The sequence below is a fragment of the Zeugodacus cucurbitae genome, chromosome 5 (assembly GCF_028554725.1).
Source record: "Zeugodacus cucurbitae isolate PBARC_wt_2022May chromosome 5, idZeuCucr1.2, whole genome shotgun sequence".
NCBI classification, from domain to species: domain Eukaryota; kingdom Metazoa; phylum Arthropoda; class Insecta; order Diptera; family Tephritidae; genus Zeugodacus; species Zeugodacus cucurbitae.
In genome coordinates this window covers 33,672,111-33,692,034 of record NC_071670.1, presented here as the reverse complement: position 1 = coordinate 33,692,034, position 19,924 = coordinate 33,672,111, and the positions used below count along the sequence as shown (strand labels likewise).

The 19,924-nt window shown below is 33.9% G+C and overlaps 1 protein-coding gene across 1 annotated transcript; it reads left to right on the top strand.

Moving 5' to 3' along the window:
- The first annotated feature begins 2,517 nt into the window (after nt 1-2,517).
- On the top strand, nt 2,518-16,039 carry LOC105219877 (probable serine/threonine-protein kinase dyrk1). Its single transcript, XM_054231016.1, has 4 exons — nt 2,518-3,024; nt 5,874-5,957; nt 15,356-15,453; nt 15,689-16,039. Exons 1-4 carry the CDS (start codon nt 2,958-2,960, stop codon nt 15,890-15,892), a joined length of 453 nt encoding a protein of 150 aa, XP_054086991.1. The 5' UTR covers nt 2,518-2,957; the 3' UTR covers nt 15,893-16,039.
- The last annotated feature ends 3,885 nt before the right edge of the window (nt 16,040-19,924 follow it).

The following is a 19,924-nucleotide window of genomic DNA, read 5'->3' as shown; positions in this document are numbered from 1 at the left end:
CTAATTGTTCTAGAATGTGAGTTACAAATGTGTAGTTGAACATAGAAAGAGGTGGCACCAATTTTTATTTAAAATCCATAATCCTCCCATTGAAAATCCTAGCATATAACATCCTGTTCTATCACTAATGGTTAGTAAAACCTTCACGAATGATTATATCATGTACATGGTCAATTATATAGTATATGTACATATTTAAATAAAACAAACATTTTGATGTCTATAACCATCTAGTTATATCTCTGTATTTCGATTAGGTTCAGGTACTATAAACAACTGTTGGGTGAACGAAATAATCTAATAATCTGAAATCCACACTAAATCCTGAAAGTTCTCTGAAAATATATTTTAATCAATATTTCAACTAACATTTTTAAATTAATTTGTATAATCGAAGTAGGCATTTCAGTTATATAAATAATATCTTTTACTCGCTTATGATGGAAAAAAGATTTTATTGTCAGAGTATAAAATATTAAAAAATTTTTGCAAAGGAATATTGGTATTGCAAAAATGTGTTTAATAAAAAAATATAAATTAAATAATATTTTCTATTTACTATGCTGTTTATGTGGATTATTCAAAGCAGCACACATGCAGCTAGAATTGGTGGGACGACAAAAGTATAAGCTCATTCAATACTTTTATTTATGCATTTTAGGTTTCTTTTAATCTTTTTGAAAGTGCACGAACAAAGTAAAATTGTACAGCAACAACAATAGTAAACAAAATAACACATTCGAAATTATATTCACCAATATTCATGCAAGTGTGTATGTACAAACTAAGTAAGTATTTACATATATATGTATCTGAGATGCAACAAACGCACCACTGTGAACTCATATAATAATATATGCAAGTTATGACATATTTTTTCTATATTTAACATGAATTCTACCAGTGCTTTAACCTACATAGAGATCTGCTCCCGCCTACACTCATGTTTGAATTCGTTTGAGTAAGGGCATTGCGGTAACCATGACCTCGAGCTCTTTGGAGGCAGAACAATGGGATTTTTCGTTGGAACCTAAAAAAGATATACACACAGCTGTTCAACTGTTCAACTGTTGAATATTAAACAAACGCATGTGTGGGAGTTGACGATTTTGTATTGTTTCTGAAATATAAACAAATGTATTGTTTAAATTACTGCGAAACAATTTCAAAGAGACTTGTTAGGTAAACTTTTTACAAATATGTTCCATAAAATATATTTAGAATAGACGATATCTTTATTTTACCGAATTGGAAAATAGTTAGTTTAATACTTAAAAAGCCAAACTTCTGATTAAACAAAATTATTTTTCTTACATAGAACTTAAAATTATCAACGTTTAAAAAAATCTCTTTATAATTAAGATTTTTAATTCTATAAAATGGCAAGCCTTTTCAAAATTATTTTCAACAGAAATCTTTTAAAAAATAGTTTGGTTTGAATTACATTATATTACTAGTAACAACCCTTATGAAACCAAAACAACAAAAATTCACAGAATATATTTTTGAATATTTGCGAATGAAAAATGACTATATGGATTCCGCGTGGATACACCATGTAACAAATCAATGAAAATTATAACAAAACCACATAATGTGTACTTTTTCGAAGTCCGTGTTCATTGCCATTTGAAAACTACTCGACCGATTCATTTCAAACTTTGTACACATTTTCTTCATATAAAATTCATACCTCCCCCCTACGTTTGTAAATTTTTTTTTTTTAACATTAAGGGTGTTTCCTACCCTGAAAATGACGGAAATTTTAGTCGAAAATAACGGCTCACACTTTAGATGGCCGCCAAAAAATTTTAAATAAAAAAAAAATAATCAGAGAACGTTGGGGGGAAGATTTGTTTAAAATTTAACTAAACATAGAAAATTTAACTGAACATAGTCAAAACTATGCTCAATAACGTATGGAAGGGTTGAATAAAAATGCTTTATCGATATTTGAGATAAAAAATCACAAAAAAAGTGTTTTTTACGCTGAAACCCTTACCTCTCCCTTAAGAATTAAATTAGCGAATTCCATATTAATAATGTGCTTGTGTTGGTGTGTGTAAAGTGAAAATTGGCCTGCAAACATTTTAGAATAGTTTATTTGCCACAAAAGTTGCGCCAAGTAAAAGTGATCTTCGTAAAAGTTTACTGGTGAAAGAAGAAAATGAAATATATTAATTTTGATATTCAATATTGTCAATGTTCACTGCAAACTTTTTCCCCCGACCACTTGTTTGGTTTCTCCAACGTCTTACTGTGCTGGAAAATGAATTTGAAATTTAAACTCGGCGGAATAAACGAAAATCAGCACTTGCCTTGACAGCGGTAAGCGGTGCGTGATGGCAAAAGCCAGGCATCGCGGCACTGCTAATAACTTTGGGCCCCCACTTCACGCGTCCACTGTATTTTTGGCAACAAAACAAAATGGAAAATCCGAAAAAATTTCGTATGAAAATTTTCTATCACGAAAAATACTTAAAAATTGTATTGAGTTGCAAAAGCGACAGTTTGTCTTTTAACGGCTGGCGTTGTGTGTGGTGAAATTTTATTTTCTGTTTATTTGGAGAAGCTAATTTGAGAAATAAGCTCTTTAGCATTTCACTTTACGGCTGCTTTTGGTGTTAATATGTTGTGAAAATCATTGAATTTGCGAATTGAAATTCGATTTCTTTCGGAAGCTTCGACAAAAATAATAACGACATTGACGCAATATTAAGCGTTTATTATGTGTGAAACTGTTTGGTGTTGTATGAAAAGTGCTCACGAGTTTTCTGCAACCAGTGGCCATAAGCAAATTTAAATAATTAAATTTTGTAAACAAATATTAATTGTTGTATGGTTTAAATATAGATCTCGTAGTGATCAGTAACTAATTGAAATTGAAGTTTAAATAATCTCATGAATGAATCAGTTAAATAAATTGTAGTTATTATTTTAAGCGAAATATTCTAAAAATGTGCGATTCACATAATGAGCTTTTGCGGCAAACGCAGACACCACAAATGACAGTGAATAAACAAGGTTAGTCGGAGCCAATACGTCACCTAAGTAGAAATAAGGAGAAATGATTTAAATTTTAGTTTTCAGTTTTGAAAGTAAAGTAATAAAATTGACTGAAGGCAACGAAATTGTGTTGCGGAACAAAATTCAGGGAGGAGCATGGTTTTATACTGCTAAATTCATTAATTATCTTGATATGTTCATTTCAATAATACTATGGTTTAAATAGCTGATGGCGTTGCCGCAAGTTGAAAAGTGGGAGTGAACAATTTTATAATAAAACATTAACTGAAAACGTTTAATAAAGTTTACACTATTTTATTATTATCACTTTTTAAATTGTTGCCAGCTGTTAAAATGTTAATTCTAATAAAAATTGATAAATCTAAAATTGTTTTTTATAAAATTTAAGTTTTAAGTAAAAATACTTTATAAGCGAAATAAACACTGTCCCATGGGTATACAAATTAGTAATTTTAAGGAAGTCAACAGCTCAAAACATTTGTGAGAAAGTTTGCCATTGGTTTAAATTTTATGTAATGGTAAACCGTCATTTTCTGTCGAAATTAATTCTTAAAAGAATCTATCTGAAAATTCTTAGTCAAAATGGTTTATTACAATGTGATTAATAGCCTTCTTGTTGAAAATATTTTTAAGGAGGGATGTCAACTGTGTACGAAATTTAATTCAAACAAATTGTCTACTCGACAGCATTCCACAAAATTATTTGCGAAATGTTCTCAACCCTTTATTTATTCAATAGTCTCTACAAAACTTTTAAGTTGGCATGAGTAATAAATATTGTCTTCTGCTGCTTATTAATAGAGTACTGTATACAATATAACACACCGTCGCTGACATCTTTTTAAATTTAATATTCGGAGATATTAATTTCACGGTCAAACATTTCCCTTCTTAGTGTTTACAGACGAAATTTGCTCTGTTACTTTTCAGCCGAACACCTAATTAACACGAGTTTTAATGCGATCACCCACAGACGGTTTGTAAACAAATAAATTTTCTTGTTACATGCAATAAAAACTGCATAATTAAGACACTAAATGTAGTAAACAAACAAACATAGAAATTATTAAATTATATACGAATTTTGTTTAATAAGGAAAGGATGAGATATAAAAACAAATAAAACCGTTGAGTTGTTTAAGCAAGAGTCTCTAATTGAGGCATTTATTTAGCAAACAAAAGAAAAAAATATTTTGGTTTATCTATAGAAATATAGTGTTTTAATTTGAGTTTTATTTAATACTATACGTTTATCATTCTCACACTCGAAATGAAAGCTATGTTGATAAATGGAAGTAGAAGTTCGAGATAGGCCCCAGATCATGCAGCAGGACGTGTTTTTCGATTCAGTCTTCTTACCCTTCTATGACACACATAAATCTTTTACTTTCGGTCTTTTTCTAATTTGGTCTGCTCATAAATGTCTCCTGAACCCAGAGAATTTTTACTCTTACCTGATGTTTTTAATTACATATTGACCGATATATACGGATTCATATTTTGCATAAGAAATGCTGACATTTGTTTACGTAAACAGTTTGAAAATGGACGTAGTCGGTTTACAATCACGCCTACTACCCATTTACCACAATTTTGAAGCCCATCTGATTCGGTTACTTAAGTAATAACGGTCAGGGAATTAGCCCCATTTCTATATAGTGATTCTCGATATTCTGGTGGACTATATGCCGAATAGATGGGTCGAATTGTGTGTTATTTAGCCCTTCCTTTCTTGATAATACTTAAAAAGGAAAAACATACGTGAAATTTAACATAGGTAAAACAGCTTTAGAGAATTTTAAATTTCGACAGCGCCCTATAGCTTGAATAGTAAATTAAATAAAATTTTAAATATAATTTAATAATAATTGCATTTCAAATATTAAACACGGCTGATATTTTTCAAATTTATTCATATATATGTATGTATATACGGCCAGCTATCCATTTTAATTGCCAATTAATAAAGTTCAGCAGCCTCAACCTCATATATAAGTAATTGCCATTCAGTACCTAATTGCCAATAAATTTGTGTCAAATTCAATATCAGCCATGTCGAGTATGTTCTGTGAGAAGAGAAAAACGTTCTTTGATTAAGAAATATAAGTGTCATGCGAAAAAATGACAAGTAAAAGTTGTAACGGTAAAATTTAACAGCGAAAAAAGGAAGAAGAAATGTCCGATCAAACTGACAGTGAACAAGTTTGTAATCATTTATTATGAAGAATTTCGAGAAATATTGTAGAATGTTATGGAGTAGAAGAATTTTTTTTTTACAAATTTGCGCATTTCTCTTAAACTATATATATAAACTCAAACAAAATATAAACGTGATCTCATTGGGAGACCTTAGTTCTATTATAAATCAATCTACTCATTAAATCCATAATACAGACTGTCCAAGTACCCCTTTGGATCTGACACTCGTGTACCGATGCCTCTGAACAGTTGTTATTCCATCTCGTCTCGTTTAGTTTGACTTGTTTGACTGGTGTGAAACTGAAAATCTCATAATACCGAATTTTGGCAAGTGTCAAAATGTGTGCGAGCGCCTGCCATGTAGCCAAGTAGTTCCACTAACAACAACAAAAGCTATTGCATCCATATGATTGTTTGGCACGACTCAATTTGACCGTTGACAATTCTGTGAATTTTATAGTCAATGATGATAGGTGTCAATAGAGTTTGTGAATTATTAAATTTTGAGTAACACAACAACTATCTGTATTGCGGTCAGTGCAACCAATCAATTTTCGATGCTTATTATTTACAAATATATTATTCTATATTTTATTTTATACATATTCTTATCACATAAATTTCCATTATTTCCTCTTTTATTGTAGATAGCCCCCTGGGCACCCCCACCAAACTGGCAAATCAATTTTGGTTCTCATATCCGCCACCGGGCGCTGGCGTATGCTCTTCCAGTGAGTTCACACCCAATAACTACCGTTAAGAATTATATATATATTATTGTTGTTTCTGTACCAAATTTAATATGAGCCAATATGAAAAATAGCGCATAAAACTCTTAAAACGTAACTTTTGTTTGTCAGATATCGTGCATATTACAAATAATATTATGTATTATATATTTTTCGGTTGTACTTAGCGTATAAAAGAAGCTGATGCTTTTCGCCGCCGTATTAGAATAGCTCAGCCAGTAATCCATCGGGCCCCGATGCCTTGTTGTTCTTCAAGCGGATAATTGCTATTCGAATTTCTTCACGGTCGGGCAATGGAACATCTGCTCCATCGTCGTTGATTGGTCAATCGGATTCGCCATCTCCTGGTGTTATACTTTCACTGTCATTTAACAGGCTGGAGAAGTATCAAATACGTATACATTTTAGAAAAGGAGGGAGAGAAACACATTTTCTCCATTAATGATTGTTTTTGTTTGTACAATTAAAAAAAAACTTTTAGACTCTTCTCAGTTCTCCCACAAGTTCCTCCTGGAAGTAAAAAACCCATACCAAGACTTCATTTCGGAAGCAACTGAAACGTAGCTGATATTTATGGCCCAAACATGCAAAAAATCTGAAGCATTTGCGAGTAAATTAAGTAAAATCTATTTGAGTATTTATATTTAAAATACAAACACGTTAATTTCATTATGCATCAGTTGGTTTGAAGGGAGAGTGGTTGTAAGTGAATTTATGCAGCACATAAAATTCTATCTCATGCATATTAACCATACTCAAGGAGACTTAAGTGAAATTATTTCGATCTAATAATTTTCATTAAAGCTTCCATACATTGGCTGGTGAAATTTAGAAAAAGTAATGCGAGTACTATGTGGAAAAATTAATAACTGATCTCTGTTTATTTATTTCATTTGAACGCCTGCCAGGAGTCTCGTCAAGTTCGATCAGTCTGTCAGGGTAGTATTTATAAGTACATTAATTAGTTCCCTTCCTACATACCTACAAGGTGGCTGATGAATTTTGCTACATTAAGAAACTCAAATAATTTTTTTTTTCAGTGTATGGATTTCATTTTTCTTTTATTCATATTAAAGCTCATTCAATTTTATTAAATATGGCTTAATTAGTTTTAAAAATAATGGAATTTAAATGCCCCCCTGCTCGTTGATGCATGTGCGGCATCTTACCAAAAAGTTGTCCATTACTGTTCGGAGAGTTGAGTTCGGAGAATAGCCGCAATTGTTTCTCGAATGGATTGCCTTAGTTCATTCAAATTTGTTAGTTTTGCTTTGTAGACTTCCTGTTTGCAATAACCCCACAAGAAAAAGTCAGGTGCAGTAAGGTCAGGCGACCTGGATTGCCAACGGAATGTGAGTTTCTGGATATCAGCTCATAAGCATCTTCTGTCAAAATTCCAAGCGAATCGGCAAGTCTGCAGCGTTCAATTTGTTGGCCATTTGAATTTTATATGGGAATAAGTCCAAATCTCTGTGCATAATTGACTGTAATGACTGTCTGCTTACACCCATTTGAGCAGATAAGCTTCTTGTCGAAACACGTGGATTGTTTTGTATGGCAGCAGCTAAAGCAGCGATTGTTTCCTCCGTTCGAACTGAAGGGTTTCGATGGTAAGGTCTTCTGTTGACTGTCCCATGCTCGGCAAAATTGTTTACAAGTCTCATTATGGTCCATCTGCTCGGAGGATTGCCGCCAAACGTGCGCCTATACTCTCTTTGAACCGAAACTACGGACTCCAGGGCGTGATAGCGGCGGACAATCCAAATTCTTGTTTCAGTGTCCCAGTTATCCATTTTTGTTAAATGTAAAAGTCAATCTGCAAAACAAAAAAGAAAAAAAATAACCAGATTCATTAAATAGGAAAAAAGTTTTTTAAATTTTTTTTTGTAGCGGCTTTCATCAGCCCCCCTGTATGTATTATTTGCAAAAATAATTGGAATGGTTGCAATTTTTAATAAATTAATTTTACTCAAAAGGCTTAAAAATATTTTTGAAAGCTATTTGATTCGAAATCTGTTGAAGGGGTGGAAAAAAGTTTTCATCTCATAAATACGCTCGGTGATTCTAATATGACATCGTCACAGTATAACTAAAGATCAACTCAAATTCAGGGCCATTTGCAATGTTTCCTCTTCTATTGACATTTCTTAAAAGCTCGAATCCAAAGCAGCGGCTGCAACAGTAAGTTTTTGTTTAGGTAAGAGAGAAACGAAATAAAATGCAATGTCAACTGAATTTCCAACATCCCGCAAAACAACTCAAACCTACTGCAATGGTGACCGATATAAATAAGAGTGGTTGGCTAAGCGTCGCTTTATGTGCCACAAATGCAATTATTCATGCAACTTGGAAGAGGTGAAGGTAAAATCCGCAGAATTTAAAAGCATTTTGTGATTAATGAAAATGCCAGCGATTTAAAGAAATATGTGAAGGACAAATGTACGAATTTTTCCTTTGTGGAAAAGGTTTAAGAAGTATAAAATTTAATTGTAATTAAAAATAAATTAATCTAGTCCTTATTGAAAAGTATTCAAATATATTTGAGTTGCGTTCCATGATTATTATTCGACGATTATTGTAATGTTGTGAAGCAGGGCGATAGGATTTTGAAAAGAGCTTATATTGTCTCCAGAATTGTACAATGGATCTGTTGAAGCTTGTGCAAATAACTGCGGTACATTAAGCGAAGAATATTGAAGACGTATTGTCTTTGGTGCGCAGAATGAAAATTTAACGATATTCCATATTGAACAAGGAACTACTTCAGTGATACAGACGGAAATAATAGTAGTATAGCTATTTTTTGGTAGTTATAACTACAAAACCATTCTGGTTATCGGATATCGGAATAAGAAATCCGAAAAAATTACCGTTTAAAAAAGTACTTCCATAGTTATATTTCCACACAATTTACATATTGAAAACTAGTTTTGAAATATTATCTTATTATGCCCCTTTGGACATACCTATGAAAAAATATATTTTTGTTCAAACGCCCACATGTGTTATTGTTATTGTATGTAAAAATATATATTGATTTTTCTTTAACGTAACTTGAGTGTGGTAAAAAATGTGTTTGTTATTAATACTTATTTACTAATTCCAAAAGCTCAAACCACACATACACAACCATGTCATGAGCTATTAACCGGTCACTGTCATTGGAGCCTAAATTGGTAAATGGCTTGTGAAATACACAAAAGAATAGAGAACGTGTATAAATAAATATGTAACTTAACCTGTGGATATGCCATTAACGGACAGTGTGAATATATATATTTGTATCACAAAAGTTATTATTTTTCGAATAAATGTATGTATGTATATATGTATATATATATATGTATATGTATTAACCTCCCTAAAATGAACTTGTCTAGGTATGTCTTTAGGTGTGTAAGCATTTCAAAGCACCGGTTTGCGGGTGCCGCCAATGTTATACACCATTATACATTTTTATTACATTTTATTTTATGTCTATAGCCGTGGCTACTGAGTGGGTGTACTATCTATTTGCAAGTACACTCTATACAAACTAGTGATGAGCGATATTTCTCTACCGGTGATTTTTTCACTGTGATTGAAAAATCCCGTATAGCAATAGCGATCAATTTTTGTAAATATCAGTGATTTAAAATCGATATTGCAGTTAAGTAATTTGAGTTCGATCACATTAGCTATAGAGAAGTTCAGTGCTTTTGTTCGATCACAGTACATATACGAGTTCAGTAATTCTAATTCGATCACTGTAACAATATCAGTTCGAAAGTAGCAATCACTGTTCAGTACCAATATCAGTTCGAAAATAGCAATCACTGTCCAGTGATCAGTAGAAATTTTAGTTGTGATTTCGATAATTTTGGATACGGTGATTATAAAAGCAGTTAAATGTACCCAAAATTTATTAATTAGTGATAGTGATTACAAAAGCAGGTAAATTTTGGATATTTTTAAAATTAATGAAAATGTATATGTAAAAAATTAAAAAAAAAATGGAGTACAAATTCTCATAAATTCGTTTTTTTTTTATTGTGATCGCAATAGCAATAAAAAATCACAGTGATTTAAAAGTAGCAATCACTGAAATCACAGTGATTCAAAAAAAGCAATATCGCTCATCACTAATACAAACACACATGTGCATATGGTCTGCCAGGGCGTATACGCAACATATATTTTGTGCTTTTATTCGTACAAATTTCTTGCGCTAAGTTTCAATCTTACTTAGCTCAGTTATGTATTAGGCGTAATAAATTGTTCATAGTGTGGTAACTTGCCTTTCTTAGTATCATTCTGGTAGGTGAATTCTTTAGTTTTGCCGCCAACAAGCGGCGCCAAACCATTTTGTCAACTGCTGCCAAAGGTCTAACCTGATTATTGCATTTCCTATTATGACTATGGTAATGGTATTACAAAGCAATTGTTTTTGCACTAATTAGTTTATATTTATATGTGTTGAGTTTAAGTTTTGCTACCATATAATCAATAGAGTGGGGCACGTGATCTTTTAAAGTATATGAGGAGGAAACGCCATTCTCGATGACTGACTGAAGAAATTAGCTTGGCTTATAGCTTCAGAAATATCAACAGACACAGAAATTGAGATAATTAATTTTGATTCTTTGATTCAGAGAATGAGCTAAATGTCAAGTGGAAGTTGATTTTACATACATATTTACCATCACTTATACTTTTAAAAGACACCACTCATGTATCTGTACTCAGAAAAATGTTGTTTCTTTGTATAGTTCAAGCACAGATACGCAGCAAATCTTAAAAATTCTATCTAAAAAGCTTAGTTTTTATAAAATTCATCTTGAAAAACGCCTGCGATAATACAAATCCCGACGCAAAACGACCTAAGCAAAATAATAACGATTCTAATATGAATATCAGAATTAATACATTTGCTTCAAATCATTCAAATCATTGAAATTGGTCACTGTGCTTGATGCAATCGTTTATACACTCACACAAATATCTAACGGTTGATAAATATAGCGTTAAAAGACTACATATAGCTAATCAAACAGACACAATACCACGGCTACCACACACAGTAATGGGGAATGCCGGCACATTTGCTAGCGCTAATCTAGCGAAAAAGAGTCACGACTTTCGAATGTGGTGGCTCGAATGTTTCGCTTAACGGCAGCCCATAAGTAGCGACACTTAGTGGGTCACAATGCCAGTATGTGTCCGAGTGTTGCCCCACTATTTAACTGACAGCGGCAAATACGCGTCGCCGTGGCGTGCTTTAGTCGCCTTATTTCGTTGCTGTTGTTGAGTCGTGGCAGTGAGGTTGCAAAGCACGCGCTACGCGAACAAGACAGCTGTGCGCTAAGACAAGGGGGGTACGACAATAGTCGGAGCGTGCTGGCGCACAGCACAAACGACTCATTATAGTTGCAATTGCATGTAACGGTATTTATAATTACAGTTATTGCAGACAGAGGAATATGAGAATGGAAGACGGTCAACGTGGCCGGTCACTCGATTTGATTTCCTGCCGCATAAAGGTTGCGTGCAGCCTGCTGCCGGCGAAGTTTATTGCTTTTTGTACTGGCGTATAATAAGAATAACTGTTGAATATTAACAAAACGACAAGAATAAAAATAAATATTTGAAGTGCGTGTTTGAGAGTGTGGCATGCAAAACGTTTGTAAAACTATAAACAAATTATTAGTGTTCTTAAACGTGTGAATATTTTAAAAGCTTAAAGCGACCATGTGAACAATTGTTTGTGTTTATGCATGCGAGTATTCTTTAAAGAGCTAAGAAAAGTTTTTTGTGCAACATGGTGCCACCACCGAACGTTTCCAAATATTTGATGAATGTGTCTCAACGTAAATTTCCATCAGGCGCGCCGCACTCACCACCAAGCCAACAAAAACAGCATCAACAACAAGTAAGGAAGGGCTAAGTTCGGGTGTCAGCGAACATTTTATGCTCTCGCAATTTATTTATTTAACTTAATTAATATTATATAATACACAATTTGACCCACTTATTCTTCATATATATTGTGTAAAGTTCATTGAAAGTTGGAAACCATATTATTAGGTTAGAAGCACCGATGTCCTCATGTTCAATATATGGGACTTTGGGAACCAATGGTCCGATTTCGGCGTTTTTTAGAATGGGGCTGTCACACTACAAACGTAGTATTTGTGCAAAGTTCTGCATCGATATCTTCACTACTGCTTACTTTATATATTGTAATGTAAACGATTCAGATCGGCATCAAAGTTCTGGTATATAAGAGGTACGCATGGTTGTGAACCGATTTGGCCTATTTTCACTATATATCATTAGGATGTAAGGAAAATATTAAAAACCAAGTTTCATTGATATAGGTCGAGTAGTTTGGGAGATATGGTTTTTGCCCCCAAGTGGGCGGCGCCACGCCCATTTTCATTTTGTAAAAAAAAATCTGAGTGAAGGTTCCATCTGCCATTTCTTATGTGAAATTTAGTGTTTCTGACGTTTTTCGTTAGTGAGATAACCCACTTTTAGTAATTTTCAACGTAACCTTTGTATGGGAGGTGGGCGTGATTATCACCCGATTGCCTCCTATTTGGACTGTATAAGGTAGTAGTTAAAAGAAACGATTCTAGAAAGTTTGGTTGATATAGCTTAAGTGGTTTACGAAATATGTAGAAAAAAACTTAGTAGAGGGCGGGGCAACGCCCATTTCTACAAAAATATTACATCCAAATATGCCCCTTCATAGTGCGATCCTGTGTACCAAATTTTATTTCCATAGCTTTATTTATGGCTTAGTTATGGCACTTTATGTGTTTTCGGTTTTCACCATTTTGTGGGCGTGGCAGTATTCCGATTTTGCAACGATTTTTCTTCGAAAGCAACCTTCCTATGGAGCCAAGAAATAAGTGTGCCAAGTTTCATCAAGATATCTTAATTTTTACTCAAGTTACAGCATGCACGGACAGACGGACAGACGGACGGACGGACAGACAGACATCCGGATTTGAACTCCACTCTTTTACAAACAACCGTTATGAGAACAAATCTATAATACTCTCTTAGCAACTTTGCTTCGAGAGTATAAAAATATCAAAAACAACAATCGGGACATAAGCAACAACGCAATTTATATGATTGTAATTAGTCGGCAGTATGAGAAGCCTGGGAGGCTCAAAGTAGATATTATAAATTTGTTTAAATAACAATACAAAATAATTAAAAATCAGGTTTAAATAGTCAAAATATAGTCGATCGAACTCTGCATATCCTATTTCAATATCAGCTACGCTCTTGTTTGTCCAATTGCTACATTAAATTTCTCCAAACCATTTTGAGTGTATTCCGTATTGTCATCCAAATTTACAAGCAAGGAAGGGCTAAGTTCAGGTGTAACCGAACATTATATATTATATACGCTAAATTCTGATAATAATAGTGCATAAATCAATGATTTTTCATCATGTTCTGAGTTGTTTTTTTATTTGTAGCTCATACAAATATTGCTGTCCCAAAATTCCCTTTGGAGGGTAAAAAGGTGATGAAATAAGGAACATTTTAAGATATTTTCGAAAAAAATCGAAGGGGGCATAAAGGGTTAAAAATTCCAAAAAAAAAAAAAATTTTTATTTTTTGCTATGAAATATTAATTTTAAAAATTTTTACGATATACAGTTTCAAAGTTTGCGAAATTCTGTACAAAAAAGTCACATGGTGTTTTAAAATGTGTTCATTAGTTTTAAAGTTATGGCGGTTCGAAAATTTGTTTACAAAAAACTTTGGCCCCTTATAATATGGCAACCCAGCGTTACACAGACCTAAAACCATGTTTTATTTTAGGTTTTACATGTACTATAAGATATATCATTGCCAAAGAAAATAAAGAACTTTTTTTTCAAGTGGCTTTTTTTCCAGAGAATGCCCCATATGTATTGGTTAAATTTCTTCAATAAATTGCGAGAGTATAAAATGTTCGGTTGCACCCGAACTTAGCCTTTCCTTACTTGTTTAATTAAGTATTGATAAATGTATTATTTTTACGAGCGATATAAATTCTCGCAGCTAGTTGAACATAATGTTTTTTTAATTTTTTATAAATTTATGCTATAATTTGAATGATAATTTGAAGTTTTAATGATTTTCCATTAATAATGATATTATTATTAAGTGAACGAAAGTCCGAGCTTGCGTAGGTTGCAACTGCTGTCATGCTCACAAAACATTGGGGAATATATACAGGTCAGAAGTACACTAGTGCGTATGTGAATAGAAATATATTATACATCAAACCATGTGTATGAATCGAAAAGGCTTTTATCGCTTGTTCTCCCACATAGAGGCAAAACCAAATGCAATTAATTGCAACGTCTCTGGGGTAAAAGGAAATGAATGGGCGGCTGTGTGTGTGTTGATTTGTTTGGGCATAATTTATGAATGACCAACTGTTGACATTTTATTTAATTTCCTAATCAATGGAAAGTGCGTTAATTCAGTAATTAAAAATGCAAGAAGCAATTGTTTTGATAGTGAAGATGATACAAGAAAACTTTCGGGTCATAAACCATATCTCAGGACTAGTCCAATGTCACCTTTGAATATATTGGAGGTATATTGACCATATCTTCATAGATTATTGGTTAATAGTCTAAATTAATATCATAGTTTGGAAAATACTGTAGTAGAAATCAATTTCAAAGTAGAGTTTCCGCTTGCATAGCAGTCGAAAAACATCAAGTGTACAAGTACCCCATGAACAATTATAGAATAATTATATAAAGTACACAAAGGCTCATGAAGTAGGCACTTATCGATTCTAAAATAACAATGCTATGGATGACACATACGAGTAGCATAAGAAGTAATAAAATACTTAGAGTGTGCGTTTGTCTAGAGATTGACATATCCTAGGATCGTTCATGGATGTCTTCCAGTCTTATGCTAAATGCTCGTGAATCGAAAAAATACTAGACTTCTAGCAGTTAAAGGGTTACTAATGTCATCTTAAGTTTGTGGGTGCCTCACATAGTATTTATATTTAGATAGGCGAAAGCTACAACAACCTTTTAACCTGACGGATCGATAATATATATGTATAAATGTAAATTATGCGCCAACTAGCCTAAATATGCATCAATATATAATTTACTGTTTTTATTTTCAATTAAAGATTAATAATCTCTATATATTTCAATATTAGCCTGTATGTTATATTAAACTTGACTAAATAAATAAAATTTTGAATTAAAATTAAACATAAATAAACTGTTTATTATTTAGCATTACGTTTTACGTTTCCATTACGTGAATGATGCTTGCGACAAGCAAAAAGAAATGCAATCTGAAAGTTCGTTTAGTTAAATTTGATCGATACAAACTTGATTGTAACTGAATTGCAGACAGCAAAACATCGCAAACGGACGAGGAGAAGCAACGCGACCGACAGCGCAGCGAACGCGAAGCGAAGAAAGAGGAGCAGGACGCCATCAATTACAAGGTGAAAAAAACCATATAAAAAGATATGCATATACATACATACATACACTCATATACATATATATACACATTCAAAAGTAAGACAAAAATCATAGATGATAGAAAGAGTGCGAAAAAAAGGTAATTTCAAGTTTCTAATGAATGATTTATTAAAACAACACACACCTACTCCCTCTCTTACCAAGCAATATATTCTAAATGTACCCAATCTCTTCTTTCCTGCGTGTGTTTTGCAGCGCGATAAAGAAGCACGTGAGGCGTGTTTGCTCGATTTGGAGATTCGCCGACAGCAGAAACGTGAGGAGCATAAGCGACAATATCAGTTGCAACAACAACAACATCAGCAGCAACAACAATCACAAGCAGGCACGAGCGAGAAGAGTCCACCCACGACTCGGGCCAGTCACAACAACAACAGCAACTGCAACAACAGCACGTGACTGGCGCTGGCAGCAGCAGTAGCGGAACGACCACAGCGCCCCGCATACAAACGCCACCAGGTCGTTCGTGTCCGCCGGCGTTTCGCAGTCGATCCATCGAGCGTGAGCTACACTACGAGCGCAAAAGGTATTCGGTACCGGAAACAGCCGAAATCAAGGTAAGTGCACGACGAGGCATGTGTTTGTGTGTGTCAAGCTTTGGCTTGAACGTGATTGCAATTTCCGTCTGTCCAGTGCCCACTGTGGAGAGCTCATTAAAATGTCAATTGCGGTTTTATTTACTTTTTATGTCTATTTTTTCTTTCACGCCTCAGCACAGTTTACTTTTTAATTTGCTTCGACAGCGATGAAAATTGCCTGCTCCTTTTACTTTCCCTTCCTTTCATCGCCTTTCACTATATTCATATGTTCATGGAGCCTATTTAAATTACTTGAATATTTCTCTTTTATCTCTTTTGCGTGAATTTATTGTAGGAGGGTGTAAGCACGACACCATCACCGCAGGCTATAACTGGACCGCCGCCAACCACAGATCATTCGGTGGTGGTGGGCCCTCCACAAACAGCAGCAGCTGCTACAGCTGCTATAATCCCAATATTACCGCTTGGAGTTGCCACCTTGCGTGATGACTCCACGGAGTCGGAGCAATCCGTGACATGTGTGCAGGCCCAGTCAGACGCGTATCATCGCATTATGTAAGTGCAAAAATTCCTTTGAGTTATTCTTATATATGTATATGTATCTATAAAAGAATAACTACCATAGCGAAAGTGGATAAAAAGTTAAGAATTCTTTCCCATATGTTATACAAATATCCTATGTAATGTTAAGTTTGTGTTTCTTACAACAATTAGCCGATATATAGGTATTCCTCTATATGTAAATACCAACGTTCACAGCCCAAACGTACTACACTTAGTTAGTTGAGGTCAAAAGGGAAAGCATTTTGCAATTATCTGCTCACTGCTGCATAAAGTGGCCACCAGTGGCCAACATTGCAGAACTAATAAAATAATCGATTCTTGATTTCGTATAGCACGCACCAACACACACACACAAACACCTAAACTGAATCATATCGATGTTCCAAGTGTGGTGTCTCCTTGCGGAATTTTTATACTCTCGCAACAAAAGTTGCTAAGAGAGTATTATAGTTTTGTTCACATAACGGTTGTTTGTAAGTCATAAAACTAAACCCTATATCTAGGTTATGTACACTGGTGGTCACATAATTAAGGACACTCCGTTTTATTTTAAAATATTGGTTTATTTTATAATTTAAAAGCGACATATTTTTTTAAACTTCAGTTACCATATTTATTATCTTCTAATGTATAGATTTATTGAAAATTTAACGAACAAATTGTTTCCCATCTGAACCAAATAAATTAAACTTGGATTCATCGCTCAACAGTATTTGTTTCCAAAAATCTAAGGGTTTTCCGATATACTCCTTTGCAAATTTAATACGACTCTTGAAGTTTTTGTTTGATACGTGCGGTTTTTTTTCTTGCGATTCAAGAAGACGACATCTGATGGTTCGTGTTGATACATCGTTGGTCAGTTGATCCTTTATCGTGCCAAGAATTTGCCTGGAAGTTAAAAAAGGATTCGCCTTGCAAACTCTACAAACTACACGATCGTACTTTGAAGTAGTTTTTCTGGGCCGTTTTTTTTCTTAGTTTACTCCCTGTCCTCCGTAATGAATCAAAGCATTGTGAACCATTGATTTTGAGCATAAAAGTTTCTTCGCTACGGCTCTAATGGACATTTTTTCCTTCACGTACTTGTAAATAATCATTTTCCTCAATTCTGGAGTACAACTCTTTTTTAGACCCATATCTAACAGTTATTTAATTTGATATGGAATATTTAGTTAATATACAAATGATTTATACAACTTACCGCAAGTTTTTGTGTTAAAATAATAAAAAATCCAATTTAAAAAAATTGGTGTCCTTAATTATGTGACCAAGCACAAGCACACTCAAAATACAATAAATTCATCAAACCGCCGAATTTTAGTAAAAGTGTCTAAATTTGTCACTCAAAAACGTGCTACATTTTTGAGCACAGTTATAATATACCGTTGCAATTTACAGTGGGTCTCTAGGCGAAAATTTAGTGCTAAAAACATTGAACTGAATCGCGTATTTTACTCAACTTTATTTTGTCCCTAATTATGTGGCCACCAGTGTATATCAAAATGATCAGGGTGACGAGACGAGTCAAAATCCGAATGTCTGTCTGTCCGTCTGTCCGTACAACGGATAACTAGAATAAAAATTTAGATATCTTATTGAAACTTGGAACACATGTTCCTTGGGACCGTGAGAAGGTTGCTTTCGAAAATGGACAAAATCGGACCATTGCCACGCCCACAAAATGGCGAAAACCAAAAACCGATAAAGTGTCATAACTAAGTCATAAATAAAGTTATAAAAATAAAATTTGGAATATAGGATCGCACTAGGAAGGGGCATATTTGATTGAAACTTTTTTGGGGAAGTGGGCGTGGTCCCGCCCTCAAATCGGTTATTTGTATATATCTCGTAAACCAATAAAGCTATATAAACCAAACTTTCTGCAGTCGGTTCTCTTACGTACCCCACCACACACCATGAAATTAATTGAAATCGGATAATAACCACGCCCACCTCCCATACAAAAGTTAGGTTAAAAATTACTAAAAGTGGGTTAACTCACTAACGAAAAACGTCGGAAACACTAAATTCCACATAATAAATAGCAGATGAAAGCTGCACTCAGATTTTTTTACAAAATGGAAAATGGGCGTGGCGTCGCCCACTTATGGTTTAAAAACCATATCTCAGGAACTACTCGACCGATTTCAATGAAACTTGGTTTGTAATAGTTTCCTTACACCCCAATGATATGTTGTGAAAATAGGCCAAAGCGCTTCACAACCACGCCTACTTCCTATATACCAGAACTTTGAAGACAATCTGAATCGTTTACTTTACAATATATAAAGTAAGCACTAGTGAAGATATCGGTGCAGAACTTTGCATAAATACTGTATTTATAGTGTGTATTTGTATTTTACAATTTCCCTCAATTATAACTTGTATGTGCATGGAAAGAAAACTGTTGGTGTGTGGTAAAAAAGGGTGGCAACTCACAAATATGTACATATCTACAAGCACAAACCCACACCAATGTAGATTTTTGTGTTCCAGCCCTAGCAGTGAGTAGCAGTGTGGCAATTGTAAATTGGATTGCATTTTTCGAAGTCTTATGTAAGTGCCTGTTACAAATGGCGAGTAGTTGGGCGGAAAGAGCAAAGCGTAAAGCGAAATAAGGATTGCAAGCGTTCGTGCACTCTGCTACTGCTTTCTTTTGTAATACAGTTTATTATTGTTTGGCCATTAATTTACTGCTGCCGTGTTTGGTTGTGTGAAGAACAATGTCAAGAGCTCACACCTCGAACTCATTAAGCAATTGGAATTAACAGTATATGCGAATATTTACTTCGATTCTGCAATGATTATACATTTGCAATAACTATAGAACCTCGCAACTAACCACCCGCAACTTCTGGCGAGTCATCATCGATGTGGTGTGGAATATCATTCCTCTGCTATTGACAATTTATATGTCAGAATTAAATGTTTGGCAGTAGGGTAGCAGCTCATTGCAGATGATTCCCTACCAATCCTACCAAATAATAGCAAAAAAATTCAGTAAATGAGGAGTTAATTTTTGTATTCAGCATTATTTATATGATATATTAATCGAAACAGATACTTGCTTCAGTCAGACAAGATGGTCGGACCTGATGATTCCAATTACTTTACAACTAGCCTTCTAAAGCGTGGTGCGTTTTTGACATCAAAATTGCTATTTTTTCTACCACTGTTCCAAACTAATCCCCGATACGGAAAGAAGTTCTATATGTATGTACTATATTTAAATTTTCAATGTTTTCTTCTCATTCTATGTTTAACTGGAAATCCACAATTTGTTTTCATTCGCGTACAAATGTTCTCACAGCAAGAAAAAATGAAAACG

Excerpts from the sequence above, each read along its gene's own strand:
- LOC105219877 (XM_054231016.1), top strand. The coding sequence starts at position 2,958 with ATGTGCGATTCACATAATGAGCTTTTGCGGCAAACGCAGACACCACAA. Across the intron at positions 3,025-5,873 it reads AATGACAGTGAATAAACAAG|ATAGCCCCCTGGGCACCCCC; the intron begins GTTAGTCGGAGC and ends CTTTTATTGTAG. Across the intron at positions 5,958-15,355 it reads CGCTGGCGTATGCTCTTCCA|ACAGCAAAACATCGCAAACG; the intron begins GTGAGTTCACAC and ends ACTGAATTGCAG.